The 14418-nt window shown below is 39.0% G+C and overlaps 1 protein-coding gene across 2 annotated transcripts; it reads left to right on the top strand.

Moving 5' to 3' along the window:
• Positions 1-6002: 6002 nt before the first annotated feature.
• On the top strand, positions 6003-8279 carry LOC118472056 (uncharacterized). 2 transcript variants are annotated; one of them, XM_035959124.1, is made up of 8 exons: positions 6003-6438; positions 6515-6607; positions 6814-6912; positions 6993-7337; positions 7419-7595; positions 7690-7926; positions 8009-8048; positions 8125-8279. In XM_035959124.1, exons 1-8 carry the CDS (start codon positions 6034-6036, stop codon positions 8154-8156), a joined length of 1428 nt encoding a protein of 475 aa, XP_035815017.1. In that variant the 5' UTR covers positions 6003-6033; the 3' UTR covers positions 8157-8279. The 2 variants fall into 2 exon arrangements, with proteins under 2 accessions (XP_035815017.1, XP_035815018.1); XM_035959125.1 differs by lacking the exon at positions 6515-6607.
• Positions 8280-14418: the final 6139 nt, after the last annotated feature.

Below are 14418 nucleotides of genomic sequence, written 5' to 3'. Positions count from 1 at the left end.
CTTGCAAGAAGTGTGTTAACTCGTTTTGGAGAGAGGCCGGTGAAGTGCGAGAACACTTGATATGTGATGGTTTTCTAAAAGGGTACACAACATGGACCTTACATGGAGAAGCTTCGTCCTCTTTTGTGAATCATGGTAACAATGATGATGAGTTTAGCGAGCATCCTACAGAAGATGATGCAATATCTGAGTTGTTAAAGGATTTAGCTTGTGGTTTAGATGATGGAGGGGATATGGAGGATGATGGGTCTTTTGAGGAACCTAATGAAGACACAATAGCCATTCGTAAGCTAGCAGAAGACAATAGTCAAGAATTATATCCGGGTTGTCAAAACTACTCAAAGCTACATTTCCTAGTTCGTTTGCTTCACATCAAACTTCTTGGAGGATGGACAGATAGAAGTTTTGATTTGTTGGTAGATTTACTTGTTGATGCACTTCCTAAGGGTTCAGCACTTCCTAGAAACTTTCATGAAGCAAAGAAAGTGGTCAAATCTGTAGGAGTCGGGTACACTACAATTCATGCATGTGAAAATGATTGCATTCTATTTTGGAAGGAGCATAAAAAACTTGATTCATGCTCGGTATGTAGTGTCTCACGTTGGAAATCAGAAAAGAAGAGTCTAGATGGGAAACGTGAGTACAAAGTTCCTAGGAAGGTGCTTCGTTATTTCCCTATTAAAAAAAGACTCCAAAGATTGTTTGTTTCTTCTAAATTTGCAAGTCTCACAAGGTGGCATGATGAACAAAGAGTAAAAGATGGTTCGCTTAGGCATCCTGCCGATTCACCCTTGTGGAAAGATATTGATCAAAAGTATCCAGAATTTGCTATGGATAGTCGTAATATCCGCCTAGCATTTGCTACAGATGGTTTCAATCCATATAGGACAATGAATGTTAGTTACAGTATTTGGCCTGGCATATTGATTCCACTCAACTTTCCACCATTGATGTGCATGAAGGATTCAAATTTTATCTTGTCTGTCTTAATTCCTGGTCGATCTTCTGCGGGTAGTGATATGGACGTTTATTTTCAGCCCCTTGTCTATGATCTGCTTGATATGTTTATTAATGGTGTGAAGACCTATGATGCCTCAAAGGGTGAATACTTTCAGTTGCGTGCTGCAATAATTTGGACCATCACTGATTTCCCTGGTCTAGGCAGTGTATCCGGATTTGTCACCTCTGGTCAAGCAGCGTGTCCTGATTGCCACTCATTGATTTGTTCTCTCAGACTTGGAAATGGTAGCAAGTCTTGCTACATGGGACATCGTAGGTTCTTACATCCAAACCACCCATTTAGGTCTGATGTTGATTCATTTGGTGAAAGTGAGTTGAGGCCAGCACCTACTCCTCTTTCAGGAGAGGAAATTTTGGATTGTACAAAAAATTTGAAAACAATTTATGGCAAGAAGCCATCAGGTAAGCCAATAAGGAATCAGAAACGCAAGGATGGGAAACCATTAGTCTTTTTGAAAAGGAGACCTATTTGGTTCACTCTTCCATATTGGAAGGACTTGAAAATTCGATATAATTTTGATGTCATGCACATAGAGAAGAATGTGTGTGAAAATATAATTAATACTTTGTTGGACATTGTTGGAAAATCTAAGGATAATCTGAATGCTCGCTTGGATCTTCAAGCTTTAGGTATTAGAAGCGACCTTCATCCTATTGAACTAGAAGCTAATCAATTTTATTTGCCTCCTGCACCCTACTCAATGAGCTCTGTTGAGAAGAAATTGTTTTGTCAAGTATTAAAAGGGGTCAAGTTTCCTGATGGATATGCCGCTGATATACGACATAATGTTCTTGTCAATGAAAAAAAGATAGTTAATCTTAATACTCATGGCAACCACATTCTTCTACAAGATTTACTGCCACTTGCTATCCGGAGAGTTCTCCCTCAAGAAGTTAGTGCTGTGCTGATTCGTTTAAGCACGTTCTTTAGAAAATTGTACTCTCATGTTATTCGAATAAGTGACATGCAAAGGTTAGAATCTGAGATAGCTGAAATCTTGAGCCTTTTAGAGATTATTTTCCCTCCATCATTTTTACCATTAATGTACATTTGATGGTACATCTTCCTACCCAAGCAAGAGTGGCAGGCCCAATCCATTTTCGAAGCATGTGGCCGGTGGAGAGGTATTTTTCTTTGGTATATTACATAGCAAACAAATAACGATATAATTTTTCAATAATATGATGAGTGTCGTTGTTTACATGTATAGGTTTCTAAAAAATGCAAGGGCTATGTGCGTACAAAAAGTCACCCAGAAGGATCAATTATGGAGGGTTCTTTGTTTGATGAGGCTCTCACGCTTTGTTCTCGGTATTTACAAGATGAGACCCACTTCAACCATAGAATTAGAAATCGCTTACCAACACAAATTTGTGTTACAACTCCATTCTTTCACAAAATTGGTCGAGCATTGGCTGGAAAGTGTGTTGTCAATTTAGATCACAAGACATGGCTTCAAGCACATAGATATGTCCTTTTCAACTATTCCAACATAGAACCATATTTAAAGTAAGTTATCTAACTCAGCGAGTATCATGTAATTATTTACTCTTCGTTGGCCATTTCAAAGAAAATTCATGTTGGCCATTTCAACAAACATGCTCAATACCTCTCCTCAATTGGTGTTCAAAATCAGCGTGAGACCAACCACATGCAACATAAAACCTTCCATGAGTGGTTCAGGTTACATGTAAGTATAAAAGGAGAAGTGAATTTACAATCTCATAAAGTCTTTCACTTTAACAATAGTATTGGTACCACAGGTTGAGGAAACATGTGAGGAGGCCTCAGAAGAGATCAAAATTTTAGCTAAGGGACCAATGATGATTGCACATCAGTATAACAGCTACTCAATAAATGGATTCAACTTCCGTACACAGTCATATGATGAGAATAGGTCTGTCCAAAGTAGTGGGGTAGCGTTAGCTGCTGAGACAACTCATTTCGAAAGAGGAAATGATGACAACCATACTATAGGGAAAAACATCTTTTATGGTATCATAAAAGAAATTCTTGAACTCAACTATCACCACAAAGGAAATATTGTGCTTTTCAAGTGTGATTGGGTTGATAACCGTGTAAACAACAAATGGGTTCGAACAGATCAATTTGGAATCACTACAGTGAATTTCAAACATTTATTCAATACTGGTGAAAAGATCTCGGATGAACCTTTCATATTAGCATCACAGGCAACACAAGTTTACTATGTTGTTGATCCAATTGATACTGAATGGGTAGCTGTTGTTCAGCCAAAACCGCGAGATTTGTATGGAAGTGATGTTGATTATGGTATCATTGATGATGAAAATTATGTAGTTCCGCCAATCCTTGATCTGCAATCTAATGTATTTGAAAGTCTTACTGTTGGATGTGTCCCATGTGCTAGAACAGATATAGATGGTGTCATTGTTAGTGGAGTAAAACAAGGAAAAAAATCTAGAAAGTAAGTTTGATGATTCCATGTTTGATGATATTTTTTAATATATGCATGCACTTGTTGTTTGAGTGTAAATAGCTAATCTCATTGTTTGAGTAAGTTTGATGATTCCATGTTTGATGATATTTCAGGAAAAAAATGGCAAGCGCAAGAGAAAGCAATAAAGATGGATCATGTAGTGAATACGAGCAGCTGAAGCAAGAAAATATTGAAAGAAATAAAAGGAGGTTGGCATCTCTTAACATCCCTGAAATCGTCAAGAGTATGGAGCACCAAGGTCCATCCAAAAAAATTTCAAAGGTTGGCATCTCTTAACATCCCTGAAATCGTCAAGAGTATGGAGCACCAAGGTCCATCCAAAAAAATTTCAAAGGTTGGCATCTCTTAAATGAATTTCTTTGTGCTTATTTTGTGTTCTGTTTACTCAAACACAGCTGCAATTATTTGCATTACATTTACAAGTTCATATTTCAAATCTCCCTGCCACAAATATGTCTTACTCTGAGTATCATCTCTTTACAATAAATAGTTTCCTTCAGGATCATAAGACGACATTTTTACTCTTATTCATGGGCTTAATTGTAATCTGCTAGTGTTTAGCAACTCATTATAGCACAGGAACATCTCTGGTTTCTACTACTGCACCTATCTATATCTTTATTGCTTTCAGATCTATTTCAATCCTGTGCTAGAAAAGGAATTCCTGTGCAACTTGATGTTCCTGTGCAGTAGTAGAAACCAGAGAAATAGTGCCCAGAATTGTGCTAGAATTAGTGCCCAGAATTGTGTATGTGCTCCCAGAAACAGAAATAGTGCCCAGAATTCCAGAAACAGAATCCCAGAAACAAACTTAGTGCCCAGTTATCTGTGTATGTGTATGTGAGTGCCCAGTTATCCCAGAAATAGTGCCTAGTTATCCCAGAATTTTTAGAATCCGATTACTACCGTGACCTTACCAATGACAATGTCACCACTCTGAAGACTTGCTCCGACGTATGGTAAGCCATCACTGTCCAGACTGTCGACCTTCCCCCTCTTGCTCTGCACTTTACCGAAATTGATGTTTTCCTTGTGCTTGAGACGCCTTGTGATCTCTTTGTTCTCGACCTGTGCTTTGTAGCTCTTGAGACGCCTTGTTTTCACTATCCAGACTGTCCAGTCTGTCTTTGCCTCTCCAAGACCCAGGACCAAAATCTGATCACCAACAGTTTAGTGCCCAGTTTTAGAGCTTCTTAGTGCCTAGTTCCAGAAAATAAAATCTGATCACCAACAGAATCTGATCACCAACAGTTTTAGAGCTTCTTAGTGCCCAGTTCCAGAAAATAAAATCTGATCACCAACAGAATCTGATCACCAACAGTTTTAGAGCTTCTTAGTGCCCAGTGCCCAGTTACATAATCACCAACAGTTTTAGAGCTTCTTAGAGCTTCTTAATCACAAACTGATCCACTGGTAACATCCAAACACTAGCCATACCTATCCTTCGTAAGTTCAAAACAGCTAGAAACCGGATGGGATAATGTTTTTTTACTAGATGTCTATAGCAGTGCTCTATTAGGGAATTAACTCTGAATTCCTTTCCATTGTTTTGTTTTGACTGAACTTCTAATATTCACGCCCAGTTTTCTCAAAGACTCTTAATGGTAGCAGACCCACTTAGCCGGCCAACCATGTTTTTCCCCAGCTTAGTATTATCAGATTACTACCACAAATCTGAAGTCTATTTTCAACCACATTATAACAGCTCAAAGTCTGAATCTGGTTAAGTCTGAATCGCTACATGTGTCTAAACAGAGAAAAATTCTACTAAAATTCAGTACTTCGCCATTTGGTTAAGTCTGAATCTGGAACCTGATGTTCCACTTTTGGGCAGCCTTCTCTTCCCTTTTCGATGTGGAATCAACCCAAACCCACTGAAGAAATCTTGTTCTCCTACATATGGTGCCCAGTTTGACATTATGTAACAAAATTTGTGCCCAGTTTCAGTTTCAGTATCAGAATTAGTGCCCAGTTTTTTTCTTCTACGTCTCGGCAGTGATGGTCTTCAGTGTATTCTTCAGTGATGGTCTGTTACATAACTGTCAAATTAGTGATGCACGGGACCACCAAATTAGTGTATCAGTTTCAATTTTATAGCAGTTTTAGTTCTAGCACTTTTAGCAAATGTATATAGCAGTTTCATAGCAGTTAACTGCATAACATTCATGCCATTCGCTTGTAGAAAAAACAGAAGACAAGTGTTCCAACAACTAAACCTCCAAACTTGCGACCAAGACCACAAAGACAAAGTGTTCCAACAACTAAACCTCCAAACTTGCGACCAAGGCCACAAAGACAAAATGCTCAACCTCAAGACGAACAAGCGATTGCTGATTTGCAGACGGTGGGAGATTTTCTCACTGACAATGGTGATGACTCATAATCCTCATATTTATATATCATGTATATCATTTAGTACATGCAACTTCTTTTAACAGTTACCAATGTGTGCTTTTCATTTGCTTAAGTTGAAGTTTTCGAGGATGATCCAATCAATGCTACAAAAAAGAGGCTTGCAGGGGGCATAACTAAGATGGAGGGAATATTCTCAAGGTCACCTGAAATGCCAAAAATCAAAATTTTACTCAATGATCGAGGTCAGCCTATTGGTAAAAGTGCTAGACAACTTTCAAGTGCTATTGGGTGTCAAGTTAGAAAGAAATTGTCTATTGCTACCACGGACTGGAGGCTTGTTGATATAAACAAGAAGTATGAGTTGTGGGAGGATATAAAGACATATTATGATGTACATGCTGCTGCCTTAAACTGGGTTATGCGCACAGCTGGAAAGAAGTGGAAGCAATTTAAAGCATCCATAAAGCAACGATACTTCAATCCTGAATTGTCTATAAAAGAAATTCCAGAATGTCCTGATAAGAGGGTTAATGATGATGATTGGCACTCTATGTACAACTATTGGATGTCTTCTGAATTTCAGGTAAGCTCTACACTTTAGTTCTAATAAAGCAACCATACTTCAATCCTGTAACACATATTTTTTATTCTATTTTTAGGATCGCTCAGAAAAAGCTAAAATAAATCGACAAAAGCTAAAGATGCACCATACAGCCGGCAGTGTGAGCTATGCATGTTCACAATATGATTTGGTAATGTTCTTTGTATTTTACTATCTCTATTCATGATTACATCCTGCTGCTCCACATTTGATATAAGCTCTATTGTCCAGTCTGAAAATAGATTGCTGCTTGTGCTGCTGTGCTGCTAAAATAGATTGACACAAAATAGATTGCTGCTTGTGCTGCTGTGCTGCTGCTGCTGCTTGCTGTTTTCAATGAACAAAGTATGTTTGCAGGCTGTGAAACTAGGACGTCCTCCACGAAGAGATGAAAACTTTATCCAAACCCATACAAGAAAAAATGGTGTTCCTACAGAACAGGCAAAACCAATAATTGTAAGGCTTTGTTGTTAATTTTTAGTACATTTCTATCTGAATTACCTTTTATCATGTGAATCATCTTTAATTCTCTATAGGACCAACTTAATGATGTTCTTGGAGTATATCCAGAGTTAAAGGACCGGTCAATTCAAGAGGGTGATGCATTCTCTATTGTTTGTGGACCGAAAGAGCCAAAAGGATATGTTCGTGTTTTGGGTTTAGGCCCTACTCCTCAAGATATTGGCACTCCAGAGTTGAAGTCTTATACTGCAACAAGACTACAAATGGAGATTCTTGCTCGTACAAAGGTTCAAAGTGAGAAGGCTGCTTTAGAAGAGCGTGTACTTGAGCTACAGACTCAAATTGAGCAAAGGGCTCAACCAGACCGGGCAAGTGAAGAGCCCATGTCACATCGCGGCTCTACTTCATTTCAACATAAGGTATTCAATATTTTCATTCATGCTGCTTTATCCTAATTTTCTAGATTCCTTGTACTATGTTATGAAATTGTGTTTCTTAAGGTGATGAGGAACAAGTTTGCTGCTGAGGATGAGGAAGACAATGAAGAATATTGTGCTTCTGAAGATGAGGAATTAGATGATGAGGATGATCAAATATTTCATCAGATGCAAGGTGCAAACTCACCAAGATCTACAAGGCACTTTGCTGAAGCTTCACACTCTAAACATGATGATCTTGTAATGCTCTCATTCATTTCATACATTTTCTAACCTTTATTTTCATAAACCCTCAAAAACATTGAAGTAAATTATTCTTAATCATTTGCACCAGGTTGGAAAAGATGTCATATTATATGCTATGTTGAGATCTGATTTGCCTGTGGCTAAAGGGACAATTGTTTCTACTAAACCAAGCACCACAGTTGGAGGCCAGATCCTTGGAAGGCAATATTGTGAAGTTATTGTAACTTGTGTGATAAAACGAGATACAGTTTTGCCTCGCCCTTGTGCAAATGTGGAAACTATGGCTGATGCTTACATGATGTCAGTTGCATGGCCGTACAAGAAAGTAATATTCTATATCTTATCTTGTTTATATTTAGATTTATATGAGTCATCAACTTAATGATGATTAATCTTGATTGCACCAGCTGAAGTTGGTGCATAAGGCTGCAACACCGTCTAGTGGAGGTAGATAAGGCATCAAAACTGTATTTTTATTTGCAAATGTAGCAACAATATACTAATTTGATGTACTTTTTTCTAGGGTGTTCTGGACAAAGGAAGCTTGTACCTTAAAACAGGAGGATACAAGAAGCTGGAGTGGTTGTCTGAAGGCTTTTGAACTGCTTGAAGCATTAGTGTAGCTTTGGTGCTTTTGTGACTGATCAGCTCTGGAGCAGCTAGAGTGATGTAGTTGTGGGCTTTTGAACAATAGCTGGAGTGATATGAAACATTAGTGATGTAGTTGTGGGCTTTTGAACTGCTTCAAGCTGGAGTGATGTCGCTGTGGTGCTTTTGTGACTGATCATCTCTGGAGCTTTTGTGAATGATCTAGCTATTTGTAAATGATCTAATTGTGAATGATATTATAATTGTGATACTTTTGTGATCATATAATTGTGGTGCTTTTGTGTTTATGTGATGGATCTATGACTGTGATACTGATTAAATGTGTATGTCTTTATGATGTGTGTATAAAAATCTGTGATTTGTGGTGCTTAATTAAATGTATATTATTATTAACAACAACTGTAACAAGGGCGACTTTCTGTTGGTTGCTAAATATATAGTATGACGACTTACAGTTGGTTGCTAAATCTGTAGTACAGCAACCCACGGTTGGTCACTAAATATACAATATTAGCAACGGACGGTCGGTCGCTAAAGCCTTTAGCGACGGCACCTACAGCGACCATCCTTATGGGTCGCTAAAGGTTTTTAGCGACCAACCGTAGGTCTCTAAAAGCCGCTTTAGCAACCAACCGTAGGTCGCTGTAAGTGAACCGTCGTGTAGTGACGGGAATATATAATACCAGTATACTACGATAACTTATATACAAAATATGTGTTATACCGTTATGAGAAAATGTTTCATAATCAATTTGTGATTCTGGCCATACATAAATTTTGTTATTTATAATCTATCTGTTTCACCACTACATTGCAACCATCAGTATCATGCAGACTTCGATATATGTCACGATTTGCATGGTCTCATTATTGGAGAGCACGTTTCACACATACCGGAAGAAATTCCCTCGTACATCGTTAGTCATCGGACACGTACCACCATACGCTTTTGCTTAAACAAAAAGGTAAGTGTGTGTGTTTGCAAGACTAATGGTCAAACATCGTATAACCATAAAGTTAGAATACTATATTAATATATTAAATAAATTAGTCCAATATACATAGATTAACCCAATTAACATAGGATAAATAAATATCTAATTATAAAAGTATGAAACATGGTATAATCAATATTGTTACTGCGTAGTAAATATTCATACGAGACTAACACAACTGAAACAGTTCAATTTAGAATTAAAATAGGGAAGTTACGAATTTCCAAAGTTTCTATGTATTTGATATAGGATTAATTAGGAAATCAATTTTATTGTTGTTTTCATGACAAAACAGAGGTATTATGTGATAAAAAATAATATTATAGAATTATAGAAATTGGAATGAACTTATTTGGATTTAATATGAAATTTCCATGAATTAAATGGGTTTATGCAATTATTTTTAAACTAAAAATCAATTTCTAAACTCCTTTTCCCTATTTTCTTTATTTCCTGGACTGCGTCCCAAATTCCAGAAAGATCAGGGACCAAGCTATAAATGTTTTTCTAGACTCAGTGAGCATACAGAGTGGACGGCGGGTTAAACACAAATAAAGTCTTAGTTGAAGTTGTACACAATTCAACATGAGTCACGTTGGTTAGAGAGTGGAAGGCTAGACATTCTACTCAATAGATCCAAAGTTTTCGCGGGGAAGGGCAGAACGGCAGAACACGGGGGAGGGCAGAACGCCAGACTACTCTTACCTTCTTAATAAGTAGTATAGATGAGCAAATGCAAATAATGCCACAAAACAAAATTAACAGCCCCATGCGTTTGGCTATTACCTCTGTCTTTAAATATACAATACTTTTAAGAATATCTAAAGTTTAAATAAATATATAGGTACAAATATTAATGTTTAGCTATTGGCTCTCTCTTTTGTATCCTTCTTTCACATAGATCTTTTAGCTGCAACTAGGATATCAGTGCACGACTGCTGGAAAATATCCATTTTGGGAAAAGGAAGGAGAATATATATGATATATCTTGCCTCTCCTGCACATTCAACTGGCACCCTACTACCTCTTTCGCGGTCTCTCTATCTAGCCTTGTAGCCCTACAGCTATAGGCTAGAGCCATGGGGCTCATGCACGGGAGATGAGGGTCGTCAGCTGCATGCGTCGTCGTCAATGTGGGTGTACTACCGTTTCAGGTTTCAGCAGATGGCAGACTGGTGACTGGTGCATGCAGCGCAGGGCCCGATCGGAGGGAAGGAGAAAGATCCGTCAGGGGAAGAAACCAACAACGGTTAGACGACAAAGAGGCCTCCTGTATTTTCGCCGGTAGACACGGAACAGAATTGCAGTTCCTGCGCTACATTTGCCATGCTTGGCTGACGAACAATTATGTATATGTACGTGCTGTACCTGTCTCTCTTTCAGTACGTATACAAACATGCAGGTACTGCCGCCATCTCCCTCCCCAGCCGACCCTGACCGCCTCTTAGTTGTGGTTTAAGACAGCAACATAAGTACATTTATAAAAAGTCTAAATATATTAAGACTTTATATATACTTTAACAAATAAGCATGAGTCAAATTTATATTTTAGAGACCATGTTATTGTCCTAAACAACAACTAATAGTACACTGGAGCGAATACGCGTGTACCTAGGGCCTTTTGGCACACAAGTTCACTAGGTGCTCACTACAAGAGATACTCTACGTATATACAGCACTTGACATTTTCTCATGCATTTTTTTTTGCACAAATGGACAACGTACTGTTTTAGCATTTTATTAGTTTTTTTTTGTCAAGCAGCAGTCTATGTTTTTTGTGGTATACCTTTTTTTCTTACATTTTTGTACCGAATTACCAACAACATGATTATTAAAAACAACTATAAAATGTAAGCCGCATGCATGTGACAAAAAAAAGGAAAATACGAAAACAAAATCTCGTGTAGGGGCACGACCCTAGTAAATAAATATAATCTACACGATGTTGTTGTTATCACCTTGTGAGAACCTCAAAATAATGACCCGATACGAGCGTTCATGGAGCTTATACCGATCTTCAATCATGTACACTTCCTGTTGCACATTCTCTTGTCACTATCACATTTGAATTCACCAACAGTGACGCAGGTCTACAGGCGGCCCGTTACTCAAAACAGGAGCGATGGGCTTTAACATGGCCCATCACTTTTCGTCTAAGTCATGTCAATGGGCTTTACTATATGGCTTAACCATGGGCATAGGTGATAGACCTCATTTGTCGCGTGAATAAGTCCTTGGTGAAACCCCTCACCTTTTTGTTTTTTGGTAGATACTAGAGCCACCCGTCACATTTTTCAAGCCTAATTTGTTTCTCTTAGATATGGTTTTATATTGGTCCTCTGAACCTATATATAACATATCTATCTAATAATGTACGTCAGTGATCAATGAAATCACATGATTATGACAAATAAGTAAGATATTTTATTATTAATAAATAATGTTTTCTCATAATTCTTCAGTAGCAGATAGAAGTTATATGTAATGTACCCAAAATAATGAAGATATTTGGCAGTTCTTTGGGTCGGTGGTGACGTTGAGTTCTTTGGGTTTGGCTTGGGCCTTCTGCTGTTGGGCACTGGTACAGTCGTACAGGCTTACGCTTCAGGGGATAGGCCTTACAGCACAGCGGCTGCCGGCTCACGGCTGGGTGGAATCGGCCATCGGGTCGGCCAGCTTGCATTTTGGGCCTACGGCCTGTAAACGGGTAGGGGTGTAAATTGTGCATTAAATTATTTACATGTTTTTTGTGCATGTAAACGGGTTGTTTAGTGCTTACATAAACAGGCCGGGCTCCTGCCCGCTGTTCTCTCGACCCAAACACGATCTCAAACATAGGGCCAGGTCAGTCCGACCCGAAATTATTTTATGTTGTGCCATGTTTTTTTATGTGCTTCGTACTAGCCCACCAAGCCTAGCCTAAATGTACACCTCTACCATCATGTAACCATTATACCTCGAACTATAAAAAGAGGGGCAAAGGAGCCCTCCTAAGGGCATCAGATCTCATCTCATCAGAGAATACAACACCACCCCATACAAAACATATGGTACTCTCTCACATCGAGAGCTTGAACTTGTCTAAATCTTCGTGTATCTCGCGTTTTACCTTCAACTTTCGATCTCGCAACCTACCCATAAATTCAAAGCTGAAAATTCCTTGACAGCTGGCACGCTAGGTAGGAGTTGCACAGATCAACTGAGAGTTGATGGTAGCCATGAAGTTCACCACCTATATGCTGACCAACTTCGTCTCTTACACTCCAACTTCGTCTCCTACTTGGATTAGGATTCGACTCCTACTTAGACTCAAATTCTATTGCAACTTCGTCTCCTACTTGGATTAGAATTCGACTCCTACTTGGGTTCAACCGACTCCAACTTCATCTTCTACTTGGATTAGGATTTGACTCCTACATGGACTCGGATCCAACTCCAACTTTGACTCCTACATGGACATATATTCAACTCTAGTTTCAGCTATGACATGTTCTTGGATTTGACTCCACCTTTGTGTATGACTTGGATTTGGATTCGTCTCCACCTTCGACTATGACTCAAATTCGACTTCGGTCTCGACTATGACAAAACTCAGATTTGAGCCCATTTTCTACTTTGGTTTGGGTTCGAATTTGGCCAAACCATTAGTGGACCATGGTAACTATTACCTCCAAAGGTTAGAAGTTCAAATACAGACTATAGATGCATTTTCCTACCTCCAACTACATTGTAGGATACAAAACATTATTGCTTAATATAAGGATAGCCATTGTATTTGGCATATGATGGATCCAAGTTCCAAGGGATTCTAGGCTAGCAATAAATCAAATAAACAAGGAGTTAGTGCGCAGCTATTACAAGATGATGACCTATTCTATTAGGATTTACCTACAAATATTACGTGGTGTCACCATCTTGGAGAAGAACGATTTTTCTCGCGGACCGAGTTGTCCAACGGGTTAGTCTTGAGTCTTTTAACTTTGGTACTTATTGTATATCACTTAATGATGGCAAAATCATGAACAACTAAGTTGTTTTTATGTTTAAGATTTCTTTATGTTGAGTTTTTTTGCTTCCGTCATTTTGATTGTCATGTTGCACCTAAGATGTTGGGGGCTACTAATGGCTATGTGTTGGCACATATCAACGAATATAGACTTGATGATAGAGTTAAGCCATGTGCCTACTCCTTAAATATATCTAATTCATGGAACATCAATCTACTAAGTCGGTCATGTGTTTAAAGTTGTTCTTTATGGTTAAGTCTTTCTCAACATCTTGGTCATCATACTACACCCTGTCGGTGTTTGGAGCCCGACCGCACACCCAGGGTTACCCCTCGCAGTGCTTTTGGGTAGGACGGTGCTGTTGACTGTAAATCAATGGTTCATGCGAGATGCACGAGAGAAGACAGACAATTTTCTATAGGTTCGGGCCGCTTGGAGAGGCGTAATACCCTACTTCCTGGTGTGGATCTTTATGTGGTGGGTTACAAGAGAAGTCTCCAGAATGGAGAGAAACTAGTGAGGTGGGTTGGTGATTGACTTGGAAATGATGGGGTACCCCCTAGGCCTTATATATTCGACCGTGGGGCACTACATGCGTATGGGATGACGATGAGTACCTAAACAATAGTGAACCGACTGAACTTATCTTCCTATAATCTTGTCGATTTATCTCCAATCCATTCCGATGTTCAAGGGTGCTGCGCGCAGGAAAGTCATGCAGACGCTATGGATAGCGCCTAAATCCAACGAGCTGCTTGGGCCGGAGCCTGCTTCCTTCTCCTGTTGGCCCATTCCGCTAGTAGTCCTCCCTTGGCCCACGAAGGAATGGCTTTGCGATACAACAAGCCCAGAAACCCTTCGCGAGGCCTTCTTGCCTTCTAGTGGACCTGGGTGATATCTGTCCCCCACACACCCGAGATGTTGGGGAGTTATTAATGGTTATACATCAATAATAGATATAGAGTTATCACTTGAATTTAGTAGAGAGATAGGCCTTCACGAATAGTTTGGTTAGGAATTTGACACTTGAATTTAGTAGAGAGATAGGCCTATAGTCGCTAACAATGAGGGGAGAATCATTTTTAGGGATGATCAAAACATGCGAATTATTGATGCTTTGCATGCATACTGCCTCATCATAAAATCTTTGGCAGAGGGTGGGAGCACCTAGAGGGGGTGAATAGGTGATCCTGCAAAACTTACTAC

The sequence above is a fragment of the Zea mays genome, chromosome 5 (genome assembly GCF_902167145.1).
Source record: "Zea mays cultivar B73 chromosome 5, Zm-B73-REFERENCE-NAM-5.0, whole genome shotgun sequence".
NCBI lineage: Eukaryota > Viridiplantae > Streptophyta > Magnoliopsida > Poales > Poaceae > Zea > Zea mays.
Note: the sequence above shows the minus strand (reverse complement) of the source record. Positions and strands in the feature narration are given on the sequence as shown.